The following is a 26,914-nucleotide window of genomic DNA, read 5'->3' on the forward strand; positions in this document are numbered from 1 at the left end:
AAGATTTTTGTAAAGGTATCTGAATCATAGATCTGATTGATTTCTCTGTACCAGTCTTAATGTTTTTATTTATATTTCCTTTATAAGTGATGATAAGTGTTGATGAATATTTTTTCATATATCTATTGGCATTCTGTACCTCATCTTTAAGAAAGTCTGTTCATCTATTACTGTTCACCTTTTAATGAAATGCTATATTCAATTTGTGATTATTTTGCTATGTAAAATAATATAGTTGAGAATATCTGCAACTATATTCATCAAGAATCTTGACCTGTAATTTTCTTTTGTTTTAATCATTCAAAGAAAATATTTTCAGAAGTTATTTAGAAAAAATAACAAAGTTCAAACTGCAAATAAATAGGTTAAAAGGTCAAAAATATTTAAAGAAAACTAAGAGCTAGTTCTTTGAAAAATATATATCCTCACAAGGAAAACAACATAGAGAATGAAAAGACGGGTATGGTGCCACCAGCAGGTGAACCTGTACCTGCAGGGCGAGTGCATCAGCAGCCTGATGGTGCCTTCAGACTTCCTGATACCCCAAAATTACTGCCTTTGGCCAGACCCCAACAATTTGGGGCCAAGTCTACCAAGAAATTAAATGGCCAAATGTTAGGCATGTGGGAGTCACACCCACAGATCATCTCTGGCTCAGCTATATAAGCTCATTTATTGGCCTAATTTCAGAGACCCATGAATCTTGAAAGAGATCAAAAGACACAGTTAGGGCATGTAGCGTGGAGGTACGTGAAAACCCATGACTGAGATCTTCAGGCCTGCTTGGAACAGGACTGGTCCTTCATCTCCCAGGTCCCTAGTTTTCCAGTACCTTGGCAGTCACACCCACAAACTGCCCCCACACCATGGAATCTCATCAACAGCCAAGACCCAGACTATGAACTAAAACTCCGGGAAGAGAGCACCTCAGAATGTCCTGACCACGTGCCAGGCTGTCTTCGCCAGGGTGCCCCATAGCGGGGTGGGTTGGGTTTCCCTCCCTGCCCCAAGCAGAAACCCAGCAGCTGAAAACCTCCAGAACACAACCACTGTCCTGCCCAAGGCCACTCTCCACATGCTTGGTAAAGCCTCACCCAAGATGGGATGAACCTCATCCGAAAGCCAACCAGACTGACCAGGATTGGGCCTCCTCCCCCTAGGTCCCCAGTTTTCCAGAAGCTTGGAAGTCACACCCGCAAACTGCCCCTGGTGCCATGTAATCTCATCAGCAGCCAAGACCCAGAGATGATAAACTAAAGCTCCTCAAAGAGAATGACACAGAATTTGCTGGACATTATATTCTATCCATAACAAGAAAAACCAAACAAATTGTCTAGCCTTGCCTTTTAAGCAGATCTCGCCAACTAGTAAAAGCAGACACATGATCATCTTCACCTTTTCTAATGGAGGCTACCATTTGGACCAGTGGAACAGAGCACAAAATCAAGTACTATTCGGAGCTGTGCACGCCCCTTGGAAACAGTGATCCCGAGTAGCTGAAGAAAATGCTCAATGAACTAGTCAGGGCTATTGAAGAACATTTTTTTCCAGCCACAGAAATACAAGCTGCAGCCAGAGGCAGAGCAAAACATCCCACCCTAAGGTGTAATGAAGTTCACATTAGCTGAACTTGATTTGTTCAAGCAATATGTTTAAGGACCAGATGATATAAACGATTGCCACAAGTATTTATATTTTTAAAATAGACCTACATTGCTCATTACATGTTACCAGAATTACAAAAATAGAAAAAAATACAGGAAAAAAGTCTATAATCTTCATGAACAAAGAAGCAATTCTTCATAACAAAGATAAAGCTCATAATTCTATTCATACACCCTGACCAATAACACTTATTCCAGAAAAGCAAGTTGGTACAACATATGAAAATGAATTAATGTGGTGCCCCGATATTAAGAAAAGGAAGATCAATAAGCATATAATCATTTAACAAAATTCAACATCTTTTTACGATAGCAATGCTGCACAAGGTATAGGAAAACAAATAAATATTATAAAGATCATATATGATCAGTTCACAGACAAATTGATGAAATGCTGAGAACTTCTTAAAATATGGAACAAGACAAAGGTTTCCATTCTCACTACTTTTATTCAACATAAGATTGGAGTTTCTAGCCAAAGCTAGAAAGATAAAAAATATTTTATTACATTGGAAAGTAGTAAAATGGTCACTATTGAAGATGACATTTTAGGGGCTGGAGCAGTAGTAGAGCAGGTAGGGAGTTTGCCTTGCATGCTGCTTTTTCTTCTAAAAATAAACAAGTCCTTACATATGAGATTTCATTCAATATTGTTCTGCTATGGTTATAAAAAAGAGAAACTTGATAACCTGTTTTCTTTATTCACTTTTAGTTTCCAAAAATTTCTTGAGGTTAAATAATGAGCTAATATTGAGTACTCTTTAACAACTCTTGAATGAATTTAGGCATTTGATCGGCATTTCTAAATAACTTAAACTCATGTTTTTCTACCTTTAGCTGTTGTTTAGGGGAGGGAGTAGGTTTCAGGGACAAAGGGAGTTTGGAAGACAGAAATTCTGTTAATTTCTCTAAAGGACCAGAGGAAGTATTCTAATCTTTTATGCGACCTTATGTCCTTGCTAAACTGCTTAATACTTTCATCTTAATATAAAGATGTAAATACGAGGATATGACTGTATTTCACTGAAATTTCACTACTTTAAGCAACATACTATGAGCCAGGTTCTGACCTGGGGCTCAAAGTTCACTGACACCCCCTCTGAAAGAAGACAGGAGAGCAGCAGCACAGGTGCACTCAATGTCACAAGCAGCAGTATTCGGCAGCTTCTCCTTTGTTAAAATCATAAAACAAAACAAAAGAAAAGAAAAAGTCAGCCCAGCAGATAGCTCAGTTCCCAGCTTTTGTGCCAACACAAAAGCAACAAAGTTTAATTCTTAACAAAGTAACCAAAAAATAATAAAGTGTGACTAAGTGTGACCAAGACTTTGCTCTGTACATGCCTTTTGTGACAAATGAAGAATAGACACTTCTGTAAAACTTCAAGATCCAACCTAAATCCATTTATGTGGGAGAGCCCCTTGCTGAGAGGACAGTATAGAGCATGACCTAGAAGTGAAAAGATTAGGCAAAACGATCCTATATGGTTTCAGTTTTCAGTGCAGAGTCTGGAAGATTTGTGGAAAACATGCTTTCAGAAAAACTAAATGCTTGAATGATCCACTGGTAGAATCTGGCTTCTTAAATCTTGAAATATTTCAAACACAGCAGGCATACCCTCCTACATGACACATCCACCTCCTCCAACATGTTACAACAAATAGTGAAAAAGCATACTACCAAGTTGGTAATTACTTTAGTTCTGTAGCTCTGCTAAAATGACCAGTTTTGCTTTTGTTTTTTATGGTTTCCATCAATGGTTGATTATGTTATACTGCCCTCAAGTGCACATAAGCTTATAGGCAAGATTAATGGACAAATGAAGACCTTTGAAACTATCCAAAAGTGAAAGCTATACTTGTGATATTTGAGCTTTTTTTAAAAAAAATAAACCCTACTTACAAAGGTAATGTCTGAAAATCAGCTTTTAATTGTATCTGGAGCATTACCTGGAATTCCTCCTGCTACTGAAATGCTAAATACTAAATGCTACTGAAAATAAGAAAACACATGACAACTAAAAATACTGAAACACAATAGATTTACTGTTAAGTGGTATCCTGTTAATACGTTCATGAAGTTAAACCATTTCTTAAAATATTACCAAAAAGGAGTCACAGAAATAACTGTAAGTACAGGAGCATACATTTTGCATGCAGGAAGCACAGATTGAATACGTGGCACCTGAGAGTTCCCCAAGTACCACTAGGAATAAAACCTACGCATCAGGCTAGGAGTAGGCCCTGAGCACCACAAATTGCTCAGAGAAATAAAGTGTAATCACTTTTTCCTTGGGTACGTCTGTTGAGGGGGGGGCACAACTGGCCGTGCTCAGGATGCTTACTCCTGGTTCTATGCTCAGGTATCACTTGTGGTAAGGCTTAGGGGACCTTATGGGATGCCAAGGATTAAATTGGGGTTAGCTGTATGCAAGGCAAGTACTATCCACTATACCCTACCCACTGTATTACTACTCCAGCCTCTAGGGTCTTTATGTTTTATAATGCACTGTAAATAATGTAGATTAAATGCAGAAGACAATCTAGCAGCCTTCTGTTAAATCAACATATATGATTTGCAACACATTTTAAATGTTTATCTATTCACTTTTTAAGTATTGTTCATAAGGTTTATTATTCATCAAATAGAATTTGTTAATCCTTATTAAGGGACTTAATATTTTAAATAAAAGCTTCTAAAATTTTAAATATTCTTGGTCATAAGCACAAGTTTCTTGAGATCCCCAAAAGGCTTTGATTTATAAGAAAACTGGAGTTAATAAAGTATTATGGTAAAATCTTCTATAGCTACTTCATAAAAAGTTATTGCTTAAAGGAAAAACTCTGACATTATTAATAAATCATAGACTAACCAAACTATACTATTAAATTGGTAATGATAGAACTCAGGAATTAGACAAAGAGAATCAGAGGTTCAATCACCTTTTTGGGAAGAAAGAAACAATCCTCCTTTCCTTCAGTACCTTGTACCAGCAAGTCATAGATGTGAAAACTGGTAACAATAAGGAGATATGTACTGACAATAATATATGTTAGATAAACTGATGTCCCTAAATGAGCCCCGATAACTAACTTTATAAAAGAAATGTGCTGCCTTTTATTTTTAAGAAAATTAGTCACTGTGAATTACAAAGTGGTTTTATATTTACAGTATTTCAACACCAATCCCTTTGCCAGTGTCCATTTCCCTCCATAATCTCTCGTTCTGTCTCTCTTTTTCTCTTTCTCTCTTTTCCTTCTTTCTTTCTCTTTCTTTTGTTTTGGGGTCATGCTGAGAAATGCTGAGGAGTTATTCCTAGCTGTGGACTAACTACTTCCAGCAGTTCACGGGTGTAATATGGGATACCAGGGATCAAACTCAGGTTCGCTACGTGCAAGACAAGCCCAATACCTGCTGAATGATAGCTCAGGCCTTCAGCTTCCAATGTTTCAACATCTGATATTCCCTCCCACCCACCAGCCTCTATAAGAGGTATTTTGAAAAAAATAATAACCTTTGGCACTGTGGTCTAAAGAAATGTTTCTGACAAGATTTCATGCATACCTCTCAGCATGCCCTCTTCCCGGCTGAATACTTACCTCTATCACTATTACACTGTTCCCTTGTCTATCCTCCCCCCCCCCCCCCCCCCGCCAACACACACACATATCCCAAGTGGAAGACCAGGTCTCAGGTTCTTAGTTTCTTGCCTTTGAGCATTTGTCACTCCAATGTTTATCTTTCTCGTATCATTCTTTGTTAGTCTCTCTTCCTCTAAGTTCACTTATCATGATACTCTCCAAATATATCCACATAGCAACAAACTGCATGTTTTTATCTGTTTTTATATCTGAGTAATACTCCTTTGTACATGTTTTAGGATTGCTTTGGATATTCAAAGGATTAATTTTTCCATATAAATATTAGGAATGTTCGATTTCCAATCATCTGTTCTTAGACATTTGAGTTGTTTCCAGATTTTGGCTATTGTGGATAGTGCAGCACGGAAAATAGTACAGATGGCTTTTCTCCATTTTGGTGGTGGTGGTGGGGGTGTCCTTATGGTTCAGAAAGTGGAGTTGCTGGAGAGAGTATGGACATTCCTCAAAATATAATCACTGAGCCCCCATTTGAATCAGCAATTCCACTTTCTTAGTACTGTGACATCCACAGATAAGAGTCTGACTTTTTTTCACTTCTACCTGAATGTCCTTAATATATTTTTCTTAACTGCTATTTCACAGATTTCTAATACCACGTTGAGCAGCAGTGATGAGAGTGGGCTTCCTTATCTTATCCCTGCTCTTGCAGAGATAGCTTTAGGTTTCTCACTTTTGAGAATTACTTTTGCTGTAGCTTTGTGGCAAAAGGCATAAATTATGTCAAAGAAAATTTCTTCAACTCCCTTTCATTGAGTGTTTATCATGAATGAGTGTTGCATTCTCTGTAGATATTGATATGATCATATGATCTTTATTTGTTCTTGTATTAAGACAGTGTGATACATTACCTTGTGTATGCTAAACTATACTTATATCCTTGATACAGAGCCAACCTGTTTCTAGGAATCTTTTGATTTTTCATCTGATTTTCTTTATTACCGACTGGTTGTTTAGTAATGAATTTACAAGTGCTTGAGTTTTTTCCTTGCTACTGTGATCAATTTCCATTCTCAATGTTCTATGGATCTGAGAGGATTGATAAGATTCACATCTTGATTTTATGGAAGCATGTTTTGTGACCCAACACATGAAGAATGCCCAATGTGCAACAGATTATAATGTATATTCAACTGTTTCCAGATATAGTGTTCTGTATATGTTGACTAAACAAATCTCCTCTATCTCTTCCTTCAAAGCCAATATTTCCTTTTTGAGTTTTCCTTTTGTAAAACTTTATCATGAGGTGATAGAACAGTATTACTGTAAAGTAAAAACTTATTTTTTACTTTATCCTGAGATGAAAATGCAGTATAATTACATTTCTCAGTAACAATGTATTACTATAAATACTTTCCTCCAGGACTGATAGTTTATATATTTTGATATTTTTTGATAATAATTTGACTGATGGTTTAAGATGTTTTTATAATGCTTCATGATATTTTTAGGCATTTTGATGGTAAGCATTAGTTGCACAAATGTTTAGTTGTATGAATTCTTCTTAAGTATATAAATCCTTTAATCATTAGGAAATGTCCCTTATGATTTTAACTTGAAATTTATATTGTCTGATGAGTGACACAATCTGCATGGCAGAGGACCTGTTGCTACAAGCTCAAAAGATCAAGTATGACATCATTGGTCTGACTGAGACAAGAAGGCATCAATATCACGCCATATTTGATACTAGGGAAGAACTCTTCCTTGAAACATCTGACAAAAGAGGCGTCGGTGGTCACCCAAAAGGAGAGAGAGAACACAAGGGATTGCCCTGCCACAGAGGCAGGGGGGATGGGGGGGTTGGGGGTGGGGTGTATATTATCCATGGTGGTGGAAAATGGGCACTGGTGGAGGGATGGGTATCTGATCATTGTATAATCGAAACCCAAGCACAAAAAATTGTAAATCTACAACTGTACCTCATGGTGTTTCACTAATAAAAAAAAAATTTAAAAAAAAAGAGGCGTCCGTGGTGTCGGTGTCCTTGTCAACACTAACTTGGCCATGAGTATTGATTCATTTGAATGCCTAACAACCCGAATTAGACAATTATACTTGAATAGATGTGGCTCACTTCCGGCAGTTTCTATCTGTGTTGTCTATGCACCAACATCCAATTATGATGAAGGAGAAATTGAGAAGTTCCATATGGGGCTAAAGAAGTTCTAAAAAGTAGACCAAACCTTCTACAAGATCATTGTTGGTGATTTTAATGCCAATATAGGACCGAGAAGATTAGCCAAAGAACTCCAGATAGTCTAGAATGAAACTAACAGGGTGAGAGACTGCCTGAGTTAATCATGTTGATCAAGACCATCGATGGTAACTAACATTTCCAGAAGGCTGAATCTAAACATTGGACATGGGAGTCTGCCGGTGGATGGTTCCACAAAGAAATTGACCACAGCATATTCAATCAACAGTTTTGCCTGACTGATGTCACTGTTGTCCCAAAATTCCAAACGGGATCAGGCCACCATCTCCTTTGTGCAAATTCTACTTCACAGAGTGGGGAGAAAGAGCTTCAAAGTTTAAGAAAAGAACTCACAGAACGACCACCAACTGGGAGCTCTTTGGCACTATTGTAGAAACATGGAAAGATGACGTTTTGACAACATTGATGAGGAATACGATCAACTGGTTCAGCAACTCCATGATTGTTCAAGGAACGCCAATAGAGAGATAGCCACAAAAAGACGACTGTCTTCAAAAACTCTCAAGCTCATTCGCCAACGTGGCTTGGCGCAAGCCTCAGGCAACTGCAAGCTAATGTCCAAGCTTACAAAACAGTGCAGAGAAGTGATCAAGGAAGACCTCAAAAAGAGAAGAGCAGCAGTGCTGGCAGATGTGGCAGAAGCTAGGAAAAGAATTCGCAATACCCGTCTGTCCTCTGCCAACTGCAAGACCAAGATGACTGCCCTCCAAAGTCCTGATGGATCTATCACATCTTTCAGAAGGGGAATGGAGAAGATTATCCATGACTTCTACTCGGATCTCATCAATAGCCACATCCACCTGCCCACATATCAAATTCCCAGGATGGATATGTTATTAACAAAGTTCTCCCTTCTGAAATCCGACACACCATTCCATCGGTAAAGAATCAAACAGCATCTGGCCCAGACAAGGTCAGACCCGAACATCTAAAGAACCTGCCGCCAGTACTCATCAATACACTGGCTCAGCTCTTCACACGCTACCTGTCTGAATGCAAGGTTCTGTCCCAATGGAAAACCAGCAGGACTGTACTACTGTAAAAGAAGGGAGACATCCACGACATTGGCATCTATCGCCCAATCTGCCTGTTGTCTGTCGTCTATAAGCTGTTCACTCGAGTCATCCTGAATAAGATTAGTAGAACACTAGATGAAGAATCATGCGAGCAAGCCGGATTCCAAAAATGATTTAGCACAATCGACCATAACCACACGATAACCAAGCTCATTGAGTTTTCTCAGGATTTCAAGATGCTGCTTTGTCTAACGTTCATTGATTTAAAGAAGGCCTTCGATTCTGTTGAGACTGAAGTGGTCATAGAGGCCCTAGCCAAACAGGGCAAAGTCAACACATCAGGATCCTCCGTGAGCGGTATTGTGGATTCACTACCAGGATCTCAGCATTCTACAAAGAAGTAATCATTGATGTCAAGAGAGGGGTTCGGCAGGGTGATACTATTTCACCGAAACTCTTCAGTCCCACCCTCAAGAACATCATGTGACAACTGGAATGGGAAGGAATGGGAGTGAAGATAGACGGTCGGCAACTACACCACCTCCACTTCGCTGATGACATCATTCTTATAACACCAAACATCAGCCAAGCGGCACAAATGCTAGCCGACTTCGACTGTGAGTGTGGAAGGGTCGGACTACAGCTGAATCTAACAAAGACAATGTTTAAATGGCCTCATTCCTGACGTTCCATTCACTCTCAATGGGATGAACATCTCCGAATGCAACAGTTATGTGTACCTAGGTCAAGAAGTCAACATGACAAATGATCTGGCACCCGAGCTGCGCAGGAGAAAGAGAGTGGCTTGGAACACCTTCAAGAATGTCGAAGAAATAGCTAAGAGGATGAAAAACCTCCGGCTCCGGGCACATCTCTTTGATTCCACTATTTTTCCTGCATTAACATACGCCTCAGAGAACTGGGCCCTGCCCAAACAAGATGAGAATGCTATTCGGCTCTCCCAAAGAGGAATCGAAAGAGCTATGCTTGGAGTGTCATGCTTCACTCAAATGAGAAAAAGGATCTGAAGTTCCAACCTTCGTCGATGGTCAAGAATCAGTGACGCTGTCTCATTTGCCAAGGCATCGAAAATCAGATGGGCTGGACACGTAATGAGATGTGTAGATGACTGCTGTACTAGAGCCATTACCGACTGGATTCCATGGGACATCAAAAGATCATGTGGCCACCCACCTATGAGGTGGTCAGACTTCTTCATCAAGACCCTGAATGATCGATTTGAGGCTTTGGGTGTTCCTTGCCATTGGGCTACATTAGCAGGCGATAGGGATGAATGGAGACATTACTGGTGCCCACCTATGCGAATCAATGAATAATGGGATGTCAATTGATCAAATAATACACACATACACACACAGACACATATATTCCATATAAATTTCAGGAGTATTCGATCTATTTCTTTGAAAATGTTTGAGTATCATTAAGGAAACTGCATTGAATCTATGCTTTGGGGAGTATTTCCATCTTAATATTAATTCATGAGCAGGGAATATGTTTCAGTTTTTTCATGTCCGAGTGGGTTTGGGGACTATGAAATTCCTGAGCCGATGCTTATCCATATTGAATCTTCATGTCCAAATGGTTGTCTGACCAGATAGAGTATACTCGGTGAAGCAGTCATATCATTGAGTTTTTTATACAGCATCCAACTATCTTATACTGAATTGTAGTGTCTGATAAGTCTTCTGCAAATCTCAAACAGGTTCCTTTTTTATGCAATTTCCTTCTTTGACATTGGCACTTTCAGTATTCCTTCAGCTTTCATCATTCTGATTATAAGCCTAGTAATTATTTGTCTGTTTGTTTTAATTTGGGGGTCTCATTTGGAACCCTTTGGACTTCTTAAATCTGGGCGCCCACACTCCTCAGCTCTGGCAATTTCTCAGCTATGATTTCTTTCTTCCTCTTCTTTTTCTAGGGGCTCTGATTATTCTTATATTGCTTCTCTTGAACCTATCCCATCATTCTCTCTCTCTTTCTTGCATACTGTTACTTATTTTGGGATTTTTTCCCCATCCTCTGTAGGTTTTGGAGGTCTCTCGCAACTAACTTTGGAGCTCACTGACTTCAGCCTTGGTTCCTGTCACTCTGCTGCCCCAGCTTTCCATTCTGTTTTTTACTTCACCTACCGAACGTCAGTTCTGTCACTTCTAATTGAAGTTTTTTTTTCATTTCTACTACCATTTCTTCACCTACAGTTTCTTGGGCTTTGTTGACTACCTGCAGCACTGTTTCTTTGAGGTCATTAGACATATTTTGCATGCTATCCCTCAAAACTCCTTATCTGATAGATCAAATAGCTGGTTAGTAGTGGGAGTAATTTTGGTGGGGTGCTATGTTGTTTTCCCATTACTTCTGCTGCAGCTTGACATTTTTCTCTTTTTACCATTGTTGTCTTATTAACAGAAACCTCTCTGGGCACATGAGGTGAGAGGTTGCATAACTCTCTTCTGGCTAGAGTTTTGAGAGTCAATTTTATTAATACTAACATGTTGCTTTTAATACTATTAAAACTATTATTAGTAACTATTATTAGTAACATATTAATACTAACAAATGCTGGCCGACTTTGACTGTGAGTGTGGAAAGGTAGGACTACAGCTGAATCTTACGAAGACAATGTTTATGAGAAACAGCTTCGTTCCTGATGTCCCATTCGCTCTCAATGGAACGACCATCTCCGAATGCAACAGCTATGTATACCTAGGTCGAGAAGTCAACATGACAAATGACCTGGCACCCGAGCTGCGCAGGAGGAAGAGAGCGGCTTGGAACGCCTTCAAGAACATCGAAGAAATAGCTAAGAGGACGAAGAACCTCCAGCTCCGGGCACATCTCTTTGATTCCACTGTTCTCATAAGCCTCAGAGACCTGGGCCCTACGTAAACAGGATGAGAATGCTATTCGGGTCTCCCAAAGAGGAATTGAAAGAGCTATGCTTGGAATATCACGTTTCACTCAAATGAGAGAACGAATCTGGAGTTCCAACACCCGTCGACGATCAAGAATCAGGGACGCTGTCTCGTTTGCCAAGGTGTCAAAAATCAGATGGGCTGGTCACGTAATGAGATTTAAAGACGACCGCTGGACTAGAACTGTTACCGACTGGATCCCACGGGATGTCAAACGACCGCGTGGCCGCCCACCTACCAGATGGTCAGAATTCTTCATCAAGATCATGAACCATCGGTTTGAGGCTCTTCATATTCCCAGAGCGAACAGAAGCCATTGGGCTACACTAGCACGCGACAGGGACAAATGGAGACGTTACTGGCACCTGCTCGAGCAAACTGACGACTAACGGGAAGTTAAGTGATTAAGTGATTTTGCTTGAATTTATGTATGAAGAATTATATTTTTTTAAATAAGTACAGGGATCATTTCAATATCCTTGGACCATCTTCTCTGGACACAATTAGGTCTCTGAAATTTTTTACTGCAGCTGCTACCTTTGTGATTTGTTTTCTGAATGATCATAACTGGAGTTATAGTTATACTAATGAGTACTTGTATTTATGTGTAATGAAGCGCTCTCTAAAGACTATGAATTTGCCAGGTTCCAACTTGTACTTGCTGTTTGTTGTAGAGAAGGGGAGAGAAAGTGGCCAGGCTAGTAGCAATGTCCTTTCAGGGACAGGGCTTGACACACACCCAAGAATGGCTGGGAAGAGGTGAAGAGGTGCTGTTACCGCAGCTTTACTATGCTGAGGCAGGTCCCACAGAGTTCAGGAACTTCTTGGGAATAGCACAGAAGAAAGGGTAGGATGAGGTTTGACAAACAACCTAGTCAGAAAGAGAAGGAAAGGTGCTGCTGCTCTATGTTGTATTTTCTATATATGAGTTTGTTTTAAGAAAAGTAAAATTACCAAGGTGATAAAAATCTGAAGGGGGTAAGTGAAATTGAGGGAAAATAAATTATTTTAATATAGATATCATATACACACAAGAAACTACTAGTTCAGGAATAATTTGAGCATACATAAACAATAATTCCTTCTAAAATATATGGAATTGCCAATTTTCTAAAGGTCATATTAAATTTAAAAATGTAAAATCATAGCATTTTCCTACATAATATAAAGTTCTAAATCTGATTAAGTTCTTAAATAAGCCATAAATATTTTTTTCTGTTGAAAGTAACAGTAACTGTAAAACAGAATTCAATACCCTACTGGATGCTGTGCAACTATAAGATGCAGACCAGGAGCTGCTGTGAATTTCTGTACTGCTAAAAAGAAAGTTTTATAAAAGTCATACAGTTAGGGAAAGATACGGCACAAGCAGGTGGCTAGAGAGCAGTGCCAGCTTAACAGACACTAAGAGAAAGGCTAAAATACAAACCAGCATAGGTAAAACTCAGAAAAGAAAAGTAAGTAAATGCCTGGGTTGATATTTATTTCCTTTCCTATACATACTGGCATTATTGACAGGAGAAGGGATCCACAGAGACAGTCATGCAGAAGGAAGGCAGAATAAGAAAGCAAGCAAAATGTATTTATGGCAGTTCAGTTTATAATATTGATAATTAGACATACAGAGGTCTCCTGAGAACATTACCTATAATCTATTTTAAATTTTTAGATAATTTTGTTTGTTTTTAGGCCACACCAGGTAGTGCTTAGAGCTTACTCCTGGCTCTGCATTCACGAATCCCTCCTGGAGGGTTGGGAAATCATATGTGGTATCGAAGATTAAACCCTGTGCAGCTATACCAAGGCAAACACTCTACTTGAGTATTATGACTCCAGTAATTGTGGAGTGTTGAGGGTAGGGATATAAAATAACAAAATATATAAAGGAAAATGTTAGGCTTCTTTAATAACCATTACTATTCTAACAATTTTCCACTTATGATATAAATGTTTTACCTATCAGGTAAAACCAAGGCTGGAGCGATAGCACAGGGGTAGGGCGTTTGCCTTGCATGCAGCCAACATGGCCGACCCGAGTTCGATTCCTCCGCCCCTCTCGGAGAGCCTGGCAAGCTACCGAGAGTATCTCGCCCGCACAGCAGACGATATGCCAGACACAGTAACAACAAAGTCTCCAATGGAGACGTTACTGGGCCCGCTCGAGCAAATCGATGAACAACGGGAGAGCCTTTACCTTTACCTATCAGGTAAAATTCTAAGCTCCTGGGCCAAGTATGTATAACAGGGGTTAAGGACTATGCGCTGCATGTGTCCAACTCAGGCTAAATTCCTGCCATCGGTTGGTCTGTCAAGCACTGCAAGGGAACTGTTTCACCATCACCGGTGTTCAGCATTTTAACTCTGGCCTTTTTGGCTAATATTTCTAGGATGGATCCTTTGGATCTCTGAATCCTGCATGAGGAACCTCCCTCACCCCAAAACATCTAGGTTCCTTAAAAGTCAGTATATGAATTAAAAACATAGCTATTCATGTATTTGTGGACTTAAAAATAAATAATTACCCTGGGCTACCTAAAATTGAATTATTACATATATTTCTGACATTCTTATTATGTTACAAAACCAATCTTTTCTCCCTGACTTTCTTCCTCTACCAGTTACAGTATGCTACCATTGATTATCTAATCACTAAGCCAATATAAAAAACAAGGTGCTACCTTGAACATTAAACTCAAGTTAGTGAAGATGACATTAAGGCAGTCCTGAGCCTTCAAGATTAAGCCAGTCTGAACCAGACAGCCACCACCCCAGGAGATGTACACCTTCACCCACTACACTAATTGTGCAGAAAGACTGGCCTAATACTAGAAAACAGATAAATCTTTGAGCAAGGTTGCTACTAACACCCCACCACCACCCAATCAACTCCAACATCATCCTGGAAGTCTCAACACTGTACAACTTGAGCAGTTTCATACAGTCTAGAATTGAATAGTCAGGTCCAGATCGCATTGTATCCCCAGGAGTGTTCTGCTAGGGACACTGCTTGAGTCACTGCCACCAAAACAAACACAGATACTAAAAAAAAAAGCCAAGTTAAAGTGTTTAAAGGCTGGGCACTGTCACAAAATCTTGATTATATATTATGACATCTAAAGTCTCTGACTGTAATCTGACCAGAGGCAGCCACTGCGCTTTGTAGACTTTTCGACTTTCAATTGTAATGCTAAGTAATTTCTATGCATCTACCTAACTCACTGTTCACTGCAACTCTGTTATATCTCCACCTTCCTCTAATCTCACTGTCTGGTCTTGATAAAAAGTTCCTACCGACAACCTGTATCTGACAGGAGAGGCAGAAACTTTCCCCTTGATGAGAACTTGGTGAAAATTTGGTAAGAAACTTGGTGAAAATTTTTCCTCTTGGTGAAGTTCCTGTCTATTGCCCTGCCCCTTCTTACTGTTCTTTTAAATTTTTTGTTAAAGAATTCTGATTAATAAATTTATCAATAGCTAAATTTTAGGCATAGAGTATATCAACACAAATTCTACCACCAGTGTTCACTTCCCTTTACCAGTGTAACTGTTCTTTTAACAATAACCTATTATGAGAGTTGAATCTATGTATAAAAGAGCCAACTGTACTCAACAGAACACATACAAAAAATTTAGTGTAAAAAAACAAAATTAATATTTATACAGTGTTAAAATAATTTTCAATGCTGTCTTTGTTATAGCTCAAGCAAAGTTCAACTTAGCTGCAGAAGAAAACAAAAATAACTCTTGAATTCTTTCAATAGAAACAACTGAAATGGTTTCACAATATTTCTATATACTCGAGCAGGCCCCAGTAACGTCTCTTTCATCCTAGCCCTGAGATTATATTCAAGGCTATTTAGGAGAGTGAGACCCATCATTGTTACTGGTATTTGGCATATTTGGTACGCCACGGGGAGTTTGCCAGACTCTGCCCTGTGGGCAGGCTACATTCGATAGCCTGCAAGTTTGTCCAAAGTAGAAATAAGATAATAAGATGTCATAAAAAAAAAGTTTTGTTAAGATGTCGCGCGGCTGCTTTCGCGGCCGCGCGGTTCCGGGATCTGGATTTTATACACACCCACCACCTGGCCCCCTGGCGCCGTGTAATCCCATCAGCGGCCAAGACTCAGAGACTATAAAATCCAGATCCCGGACGAGAACAGTGCAGTCTCTGCCCCCGCGCCTGGGTGTTCCTTCCCGGAGTCCCTTGGAGGGGAGCGGGTTGAGCTTTCCTCCCCGCCCCGACCAGGGCTACGGCAGCCGAAGACCTCCAGGACCAGCCACCACCATGCTGAGACCACTCTCCGCACACCTGAAGGTACTGGCAGAGGGACCAAGCCACGCGGGTTCCGGGGCCAAGACCTCCAAGCCTACTCGAATTGGAGTCGAGCATCTTCCACCCAGATCCTCCAAATTCCAGTAGGCGGGGGTCACACCCACCACCTGGCCCCCTGGCGCCGTGTAATCCCATCAGCGGCCAAGACTCAGAGACTATTTCTATATACTAAATGTGCAAAAGTTTGATTTACATATATCTTTCACAAAAAGACATTATTAAAAGAGATTACCATGCAAATTAATCATGTGAAACAATTATAAAATGGCTTTTAATTTGAGAATAAGCCACCAGCAGATGAGTTAAAGAAAGTCAATCTTAATGGTAAAATAATCATTGATAATTTCTATTGCTTTCTTTTTGGGGGAAAGGGGTCATATCCAGCAGTTCTCAGGGTTTACTCCTCAGCAACTCCTGGCGAGGCTTGGGGAGACAATATGGAGTACTGGAAACTGAGCCCGAGACGACAACATGCAAGGCAAGAGCCAAACCACTGTACTTCTCTCTGCCCCTCTCATTCCTAAATTTTAAAATACTGAAGGGCATCCCCATTGTAAGTTCAAAGAATAGACTGAAATTTTTCTCAAAATGATTTTTAACTTTATATTTTTTTATTTTGCTAGTCTACTTAAAGAAAATATCTCCCAGTGTTTTTCCAACACAGTTACCTCAGTTACCTGCTACTCATCCTCTCCCCCTTGTTTCTGTTAAACCTGATTGCAGATATTAGGTCAATGTAACCAACAATGATTTCCATGAATGTTCTCATTCAATTATGAGCCTTACCCAAAAGGCATAAACTTGGAATTCATCATTAACATATGTTTGTGGAATGAAAGAACAAAATAGAAAACGAAAGACAATATTCAAAACTATCTTAGATTATATTATGTGCATTCTATCATTTTATTAGTTAGAAAACTAGGAGGAGAAATAAATGACCATACTAATTAATTTCCAGCACGTTATTCCTCAGAGCGGTGTTTCTCAACTGTGTGGGTCCTTGAGGATACTCTAATGGGGCTACAGCTGAAAATCATGCACACGAGGAGCATGAGAGCAGGACCCAACTGTTAGGACAATATGGGCAGCATAACAGAAAGAAAACACAGCTGAAAAAGGTTGAGAAACACTGCCTTAGAGTAAGTGAAACACACCAAGAAAAGCCGAATGAAGTTAATCTCTCAAATTATGCACCCCCAACTGAAAGTTTGAGTACCACTCTGCCTCAATTCTTAGAAAGGGCATGCTGCATATTGTTAATACAAGATTTAGGTGAGACAGAAAAGGAAAATGGTTCATTCCCTTAAAAAGTTCATATAGCACTGAACCACATAATTAGAGGGAATAGCCCAGGGTGAGGGGGAGCATAAGGAGAAGGTGAAAAAGGTTAGACATTAAAAATTATTCACTTTATATTCTGAAAAAATTACTTTCACAGTGGTCATGCCAGTGAGTCAAAAACATAATGTAGAAGTCAGGCAGTCATGATGCAAGAGAAGCTATATCCAGAATTATAAACAAAAACTTACCACCTAGAAGAAAAATTTATTTTTAAAGAGTCCCATGTGAGGAAGATTAAAAAAAAACAATTAGTTCTTATAATAACTATGATACATTGAAAATATTTATAACGTGCATTATAAATTAGAAATTTAAACTAATTTAACCTAAATAAGAAATATTTAGTTATACCAATATACCTGTATCTAAGTATCTATCACAAAAGAAAGTTGAGAATTATTAGCCATCAAAAATATCATTTTAAAAACAACATAAAGATTTACTTGTACTTCTAGTTTTTTCTCTTATATATCATTTGTCACTATAATCAGCTAATAATGTATGACTGGCATAATAACACATGTTCATATGAACTGTTCCCTTATTGCAATTTCCCCAAACTCTGATATTTCATTTAATCTCATTTTTATCATCAAAAGCCATCTAAAGACACAGAAAAATCAAATCTAGTTTCTGTGGTTTTCAATAAATGTCTGGCGCTACAGACACTGGGTTGCTCATGAACATGGTATAAGAATTATCTAAATAAATAAAAAATAGTTTATTTACTACTGTTTCAAATTAATGTGATTAGTAAGACATATTTGTATAAAAGTACTGTGTAAAAACAGTGTTTGTATTTTTTAAACCGCTTTTGATGGAAAAAATTTTCTTATAACATATTAACATCCAGAGAATTTTTATGAGATCCTCAACTTATAAATAAGAACTAAACTGTTATGGTATTTTTTAAAATATTTCTCCTTATTATAGATTTTTCTCAGTAAACATGCTAAATGCATTTAAATCTCATATGTAAAATATTAACTGAAAGTATATAACATAAAGATGCCTCAAAATAGAAACCGCTGACTTGGATCAAAGTTAAATATGAACAAATATGTACTAAATCCTATTTCATAGTGACATACAGTAGAGAAAATGAATGAAAGTAAAAGAGGAGGACAGAGTCCTAAATGTTATCTTAAGACTGGTACAGAAAGAAATTAAAGCTTGCTTCACTGATCACAGAAAAACAGACGTTAAGTAAATATATTAAGTTGTCATCCCGACAACAAATTGGACAAGTATTAGATTTTTACAATTATTTCAAGATACACATTGTGGGAAGTTCTGTGTCCTCATTTCTACAAGACCTGTTACTCAAGACATGCTATCTTTTGCTAAGAATGACCCCTAAAATTTCCTGTACTTATAGTCTATGTAATTTCTAAACATGCTACATATGCCCACAAGTCACTTAATTAAATCTCCACAAACTGAAAATGTAACAAACTACTATTTAAAGAAAGGTATTTTGTACAACTTCAAAGTATCATTCTGTGAGTATATACATTCTTAGGATATATTAAAGATCTATATAACTTGTTTGCTTTTCTGAACTTATTTTTTTCTTTTAATTTATTTTTAAAGTTTGTCTTTATTAAAGAGAAGCAGCACAGCTGTAAATGATCAACAATTATATGGTCATCTGGAATAATATGGAAGATTTGGATAGATTACAATATTTGAAAGATTTTAATGTGATTTTCTAATTTGTAAAGTGCATCTTATTTTAGAAGTAAAGTTTCATCTAGACCAGTGGCCCTTGACTTGTTTCTCACCCTCCTTTCCTTGATAACTTCCCAGAGTTCCCTTGTCACATCTGTTGGCCCACTATTCTCATGCCATGGCTACCCATTTATGTTATTTCATCTGTGGCTCCCTTGGGGTCCATAGAATATGTTCTAACTGAAAAAGCTGCTCCAGACTAGTTCTATGAAACCGACCTTTTCTTTAAAATAGACAAGGGACTGTGAAGTAATTATTTGATTAAAATATTCTCATTTTCTTGAAGATGAACACATTTAAGGAAATGCTAAAATTCTGTACCTACAAAAGGTAAACGTTTAAACGTTTAGAGTACAGGAATAAAGGAGTAGGCTTATTACGGTGCTAGATAATTCGAGGTGCTATAAGGAGTTTTGGTGTACTACCCGAAAGAAAACTAAAGGTTTACATATAATTGTAAGTTTAATATATTAATCCTATATTTATTTAGTAGATGTGAGGGTAATGAAGTTACAAATTTTTTTGAACTAGGGAACAAAATCAAGTAAGATAAGGAGTTTGGAAAGTGCTGAATTTTTAAAAATAACCACTATAATTAGTGAAAATGCAATAAACATTTTCGTATCAAACTTCTATTATTCCTTTTTCATCATCACTATAAGCCCTACTATCAAAAAACAAAATAAACTTTAGGAAAAAAAAGCCTGCCACCTAGTGAAAAAGGATATACAGAACAACAATGCTAGAAATAAAACTTCAAACTTACAGTTAATATAATAGTCAATTAAAAAGTATGTTGTGCTAGCATGTAAAAAAAAGATACTTTTAATCCTCAAAATTGCATTTATCTACCATGTAGAATGCAGGAAAAAGTGGTAAAGAACTGTGTATGTACACAAAAGCAAATATAAACTCAAATTATTTGAAGTTTCTGTAGACAGAATCACATACTTACATGGCCATGGAGATCTGTATTAAGCAGCATCATTGCACAGGTCAGGCAGTGAACTCCATCTTAGAAAAGAGAACAGGACAAAAAGCATCAATTCGCTGGGTACCAGGATCAAAACCAGCTGGTTCCTTACAAGACAAGCACTTTACCTGCAGTATTTTCTCTCTGGTCCTGTGATTCTATTTTAATATAATAACTAAGTTACACAATGAAAATGTCTCTGAATAAATATTTTTTAATTTGTATATAAAGTTTTGAAATATGTCATCTAAACTGTTTACTGTTTTCTTTACTTCCTTTTATTATTTCCTTATATTTAGGAAGAGAAATCAAAAGGATGAGCACATGTTATCTCTCTAGGAAATATGGGTTTCATGTCCACAGTGTGATTCTCAAGTACTACCAGCTTATTCCTAAGCATAGTGTCAGTAGTCTCTGAATACCACTGCATGTGTCCTCCAAATAAAAAAATGGTAACAATAAAATAAAAATAAAGAAATATATGTATATAAGAATAGCCATTGTCATTCGAGTCATTCTTTAGAAATTGTTCTAGAACATTATAAATTTTTTAATAAATATAATACTAAAATTAAATACTCAGTGAGTAAAAATTCAAGAATGGGGGAAAAGATGAAAACATTCTCAGAATATATTTGAAGTCCAATACAGCCCTGGCAATGACAGTAAAAGGCCACATATACAAAGAAAAAAATCACATAGCACAAGCAACAAACCTCTACAAACAGGGCAACAAATCTCTTCCTATCAGTTATCTAAAAAGTCAATGAACTAACATCTCAATATAAGAGCACAGAGCAGCAGGACGGATCAGGAAATAAAATCCAACTTCTGTTGCTTATAGGAGGCACACTTAAATTCTCATGAAAAACACAGATTCAGAGTGGATCCCTAGAAAACAAACATACAGGCTAATGGCAAACTAGAAAAAGCAGGGACAGCTATACTGATTTGAGACCAAATAGCATTCAAACTATAGAAGATAAAAGATAGGGAAGGACATAGCATACTGGTTAAGGGATAGATATATCTCATCTATGCAAACACAGCAAATGATGATGCAGCAAAATGTACAAAAAATGCAAACAAACCTGGAGAAACACGTCAATGGCAGCACAATGGCCTTCGACACACCAATGCCATCACTACACTGATGACACTGTACTGATATCATCAATACACTGGCATCAATACACTGTATAAAACACCACTGTCATCATTGCACAGATCAGCTGTTCAAAACATCAATAATGAAGCAAGAGCCCAAAATAATAAACTGGAGTACTAGGTCTAATATACATTAATATACATACGTATGTAAGAGGCTCCACACTGCCATGCTCCCTACCCCCATTAAAATAAAAAAACCTGAAACTCATTCTTTTTTAGTGCACTCAGAACACATTTTCCAGGATAATTCATGTTGTATGCAACACAAATATTCACAAAATCACCAAAACAGAAATACCATGTATCCTCTCAAACTATAAAAATAAACCATTAAAAAGTGGGGAAATATTAAACATTTGGAAAATGAACAGAATATGCTTCTAAATAACAATTATATCCAAGAAGAAATCAAAGAAGGAGGCAAAAGATTCCTCAAAACAAATGCGAATAAAGACACTAATTGCAAGAATCTAGGGACACAACAAAAGCACTATTAAGGGGAAAGTTCAGTTTTTCAAATGCAAACTAGGAATAAAATAAAAACTCAAATCAATACTCTAACCTCACTGCTAGAGAAACTAGAAAAAGAACAACAAATGACCCCTAAAGCAAGTAGAAGGAAAGAGATCATATAAATTAGAGAGGAAATCAATGATATAAAAAATTAAAAAAAAGAATACACAGAGGTAAATTAAACCAGGAGTCGGTTCTTGAAAGGAATAGAAAAGCATGACAAATTCTTAGTTAGAGTTAACAAGAAAAAAAGAGAGAGAGAGAGAGAAAACTCATATAAGATCAGAGACTACAGGGAAGAAATTACAATAAAAACCTCAGAAATATAAAAGATCATAAGAGACTACTATAAGCAACTTTATAACGTGAAGCTTGTGAACATGAATTGCTCTTAGAAACATAAAAACTTCTAATATTAAACCAAGAGAAAATAATAAACCTGAATAGAACAATCTTGAGTACAGAAATTGAAACAGTAATTAAAAAACTCCCCAAGAACAAAGATCCAGCTCCAGGTGGGGTCACTTGTAAGTACTATCCAAATTTCAGGCTTAAGAGTTCATAGTCCTCAAGTTCTTTCAAAATAACAAGGAAATAGATATTTTGTCTGTTCAGAGCCTCTATGAAGTCAATATAATCCATCAAAAACAGATAAAAATTATAAAAACAAAAGTGAAATAAATAGAAAATAAATTGGAAATTATTCAATCATAAAAAAGAAACTTTTCAGTCAATACTCCTGATGAACCCTAATGTAAATATTCTTCAACAAAATCCTAGAAAATCAAACATAGCAATATATCAAAAGGATTATACAGCATGTTCAAGTGGAGTTCACCCCAGGAATGTAAAGATAGCTCAATATGCTCAAGTGCATTATTTTAATCTATTGCATCAATAAAAGGAAAGATAAAAATCATATACCTTTATACAGAAAAATATTACGATAAGATCTATCATCCATAACAACCATCTACAGCAAACCCACAGACAATATCATACTCAATGTGAAAACACAGAAGCCTTCCCCTGAGATCAAGCATAAGGCGAGAATGTTCACTTCCACCTTTCTACTGAACAGTTTTGGAAATCCTCACCACAAATATCAGACAAGAAAAAGTTACCAAAGGGATTAAAACTGGAAAAGAAGTAGCCAAGACATAACTATTTCCATATGACATATTATATAATAAAAAACCCTGAAGACTAAACCAAAAAAAATTCTTAGAAACAAGCACATTAATACAGAATTAATACCAAAATGAATGACATTTTTCTACACTAACAGTAAATTAGAAAAAAAAATTTAAAAAACCTCTTTCAAAATAGAGCTTGAAAAAACATCAAATACTGAATCATTTTAACAAAGGAGGTGAAAAACTTATACAGTAAAAACTTATAAATACATAAAAACTTATAAATAAATAAAACTTAAACTTAAAAATTTATAAATCACTTATAAAAACTTATAAATCACTGCTAAAAATATAGACAAGAAAACCAAGAAATGAAAAAATTACTCCTTGTTCATGTACTGAAATAATCAAGTATTGTCAAAACAATCTTCCTACACAATACATTATGCAGCCCCAATGAAATATCATTAAAATTTTAGCAATATTCTTAAAAGATTTCGAACAAACTATGAAAATTTTTACAGAATCATAAAATTCCTAGAATAGCTAAAGCAATCCATGAAAGAAAAAAAGGAAACATGGTAAGTATCATATTTCCCAATTTTGGACTACATTACAAATCTATAATAATAAAAAGTGCATGAACTGGAATAAGTTACACCCTCAGAGCAATGTAACTGAATTGAGATGCCTGAGTTAAACCTCCAAATATATGAGCAGTTAATCTATGACAGGACCTAAGTATATGCAGTGGGGTAAAGACAGCCTTTTCAATGAATTTGTTGGAAAAACTGGACAGTCACATCTAAAAGAAAAAATAATGAATAAGGAACTTTGTTGCACTATTCATTAAGAGTGCATTGAGGATCTCATGATTAGATCAAATCTCAAGATTAGATCAGAACTCTAAAAACACACTTAAGAAAATAAATAGTCAGAACTCTCCAGGAAATGGACCACAAAGGTGTCTTTGATGAGATGACCACAGAGACAAAGGACAACACAAATGAAAATAAACTAATGGGACTACAAGAAATTAAAGATTATGCATATAATATACCTGACAACCTTTTAGTATATGTATTGCTACCATAATGAGAGAGAGAGAGAGAGAGAGAGAGAGAGAGAGAGAGAGGAGAAAGCGTCTATCAGTCTATCATTGGTGCATAAGATGGTGGTGGGAAGAAAACTGGTGACATTGGTGGTGGGAAATGCACTCTGGTGAAGGAATGGGTGTAGGAACATTGTTATGACTGAACCTCAGCTATGAATAGGTTTTTAACTATGTATCTCACAATTAAAAAAAGAAAAAATTCTACCCAACCAACCAACCAAACAAACAAACAAACAAACAAATAAAAGATACCCAAACTAAAATAGAAATACCCCTACTGAGGGGAGCCAAAATGGCAGCAGTGAGTGGTAGGCCTAAGGCTGGAGATGAGTGGCAGCTCTCAACACTTTGCAAAGCTGGCCCATGGGATCAGAACATTTCTACATGAATGAGAGTTGGTGCCCTTGAAATATTCTATCTCAAAAAGTACGCCTCTGAGTAGAACCATGGCAGCCTGGAGACGGAGCTGCCACAGCTTTCGGCCTGTGGGCTGTAGACTACTGTGCTGAAGAATTATGCCTGAATGACTAGCACTCTTCGGCTCAGCCTAGCAACATCACAGAGCACAAGTCCGAGTTGAGAGGTGTCTGGGGTTCCCACCATTTGGGAGGCGACTTGGGTGGCCCCAGCAATTGCTGCTTTCACCAGCAGGGTGTCCCGGCCACCACTGATGCCCCAGACTAGCCCTCGCTGCCAGTGCCACCTGAAGAAGACTATGGACGAAAAAATCTCACTGAGCTCCAGTTGGCTGGAGACCGAATTGTCAGGGCGAAAGCCCCCTGGTCAGGTTCTGCTGGACTGGTGGTGTCACCTCGCCCAGCACCCCAGCTGCTGCCAGAGTCAAGGCTTTCATCACCACTGGGCCCATTGGCAGAGAGCTGCCAGCAGGCCAACCTGGAACCATGGGGCGAGGGCATCAGCAGTCTGATGGTGCCCTCCGGTTTCCTGACACCCCCAAAGTAACCGTTATGCCTCCAGGCCGACTTCAACAACTCGGGAACAAGTTTTCCAAGAAATTAAACCATGGACATGTGAATACGCAGAAGCCACACCCAAAAATCACCTCCAGCCCCACAATACAAGCTCATTTATTGGACTTGCTCCAGAGATTCATGAATCTTGAGAGGGATCAAAAGACGCAGTAAATCATCTAGGATGGGTCCATGGCTAAATAATCTGGGTTAGATCAAAGTGCCTGCCAAACAGAGCCCCCAGCAGCCCCTTGCTCCCACAATCCAACATCACCACCATGTTCCCAGATGGACCCCACTGTCTCAAGAAGGACCTCACCGGTAATTAACCTGCTGAAAATACAGGTATGCAAGTTTTGTGACTGAAATCTCCAGGCTTTCTCAGGGTCAAAATGGGCTACCTCCCCACACTTCCCTATATTCCAGGATGCCCAGTCAGTCACCCTCACAAGCCAACTCTAGCATGAGCATGTAAGCCCTTCTTCTGGTCTTGCTCCAGAGACCCATAAATAAATCTCAAAAGAGATTAAAAGCCAAACTAAATCCTTGAGTCCACGCATGGCTGAATAATTTGGGGTATATCTGAGGAAATGTGGGTTAGCCCAGTACCTGTCAAAAGCCTCCAGCAGCCACTTGCTCCTCAAATCCAAAATTGCCACTATGGCCCAGAATGGACCTCACCAAGATATTAACTTGCTGAAAATTCAGGTATGCAGGTTTTTTTTAACTGAAATCTCAAGGCTTTCTCACAGTCGAGATGGGCTACCTCTCCCCACCTCCCTATACTTCCAGAAGCTTAGCAGTCAAATCCATACCCGCAAAGCTGCCACCCAGTTAAAAAGGCTATTCCAGCTGTATCTTCCCAATAAAACTACTGAATGCCCTAAACAAGCACAATGACTGATCACTACCTGTACTATAAATGATAATGTAGTAAAGGAAAGAGAAACAAGAAACAAGAAAAATGTCTACCATAGAGGCAGTGGGGATATTGGGGGAGGGAAACTGGAGATATTAGTGGTGGGAAATGTAAACTGGTGGAGGAATGGGTATTGGAACATCACTTCACTTAATCACACTTAACTTCCCGTTAGTCGTCGATTTGCTCGAGCGGGCGCCAGTAACGTCTCCATTTGTCCCTGTCGCATGCTAGTGTAGCCCAATGGCATCTCTTCGCTCCGGGAACATGGAGGGCCTCAAACCGATCGTTCATGATCTTGACAAAGAAGTCTGACCATCCGGTAGGTGGGCGGCCACGCGGTCTCTTGACATCCCGTGGAATCCAATCAGTAACAGCTCTAGTCCAACGGTCGTCTTTAAATCTCATTACGTGACCAGCCCATCTGATTTTCGACACCTTGGCAAATGAGACAGCATCCCTGATCCTTGATCGTCGACGGATGTCAGAACTCCGGATTCGTTCTCTCATTTGAGTGAAACGTGATATTCCAAGCATAGCTCTTTCTATTCTTCTCTGGGAGACCTGAATGGCGTTCTCATCTTGTTTGCGTAGGGCCCAGGTCTCTGAGGCATATGTTAATGCAGGAAGAACAGTGGAATCAAAGAGATGTGCCCGGAGCCGGAGGTTCTTCGTCCTCTTAGCTATTTCTTCGACGTTCTTGAAGGCGTTCCAAGCCGCTCTCTTCCTCATGCGCAGCTCGGGTGCCAGGTCATTTGTCATGTTGACCTCTCGACCTAGGTACACATAGCTGTTGCATTCGGAGATGGTCGTTCCATTGAGAGCGAATGGGGCGTCAGGAACAAGGCTGTTTCTCATAAACATTGTCTTCGTAAGATTCAGCTGTAGTCCTACCTTTCCACACTCACGGTCAAAGTCGGCCAGCATTTGTGCCGCTTGGCTGATGTTTGGTGTTATTAAAACAATGTCATCAGCAAAGCGGAGGTGGTGTAGTTGCCGACCATCTATCTTCACTCCCATTCCTTCCCATTCCAGTCGTCGCATGATGTTCTCGAGGGTGGCACTGAAGAGTTTTGGTGAAATGGTATCACCCTGCCGCACCCCTCTCTTGACATCAACGATCACTTCTTTGTAGAATGGTGAGATCCTGGTAGTGAATCCGCAATACAGCTCACGGAGGATCCTGATGTATTGGGCTTGAATGCCCTGATTGGCT

At 38.4% G+C, this 26,914-nt stretch overlaps 1 protein-coding gene across 4 annotated transcripts in view; it reads right to left on the reverse strand.

Moving 5' to 3' along the window:
- PSD3 (pleckstrin and Sec7 domain containing 3) overlaps nt 1–26,914 on the reverse strand; it is a 488,844-nt gene that overhangs the window by 260,049 nt on the left and 201,881 nt on the right. For all 4 annotated transcript variants that reach the window (XM_056116950.1, XM_056116951.1, XM_056116952.1 and 1 more), the window contains one exon: nt 19,858–19,916. In XM_056116950.1, the coding sequence (XP_055972925.1) occupies nt 19,858–19,916 (59 nt within the window). The remainder of the gene's footprint in view (nt 1–19,857; nt 19,917–26,914) is intronic.

Source organism: Sorex fumeus, unplaced genomic scaffold (assembly GCF_029834395.1).
Source record: "Sorex fumeus unplaced genomic scaffold, SorFum_2.1 ptg000033l, whole genome shotgun sequence".
NCBI lineage: Eukaryota > Metazoa > Chordata > Mammalia > Eulipotyphla > Soricidae > Sorex > Sorex fumeus.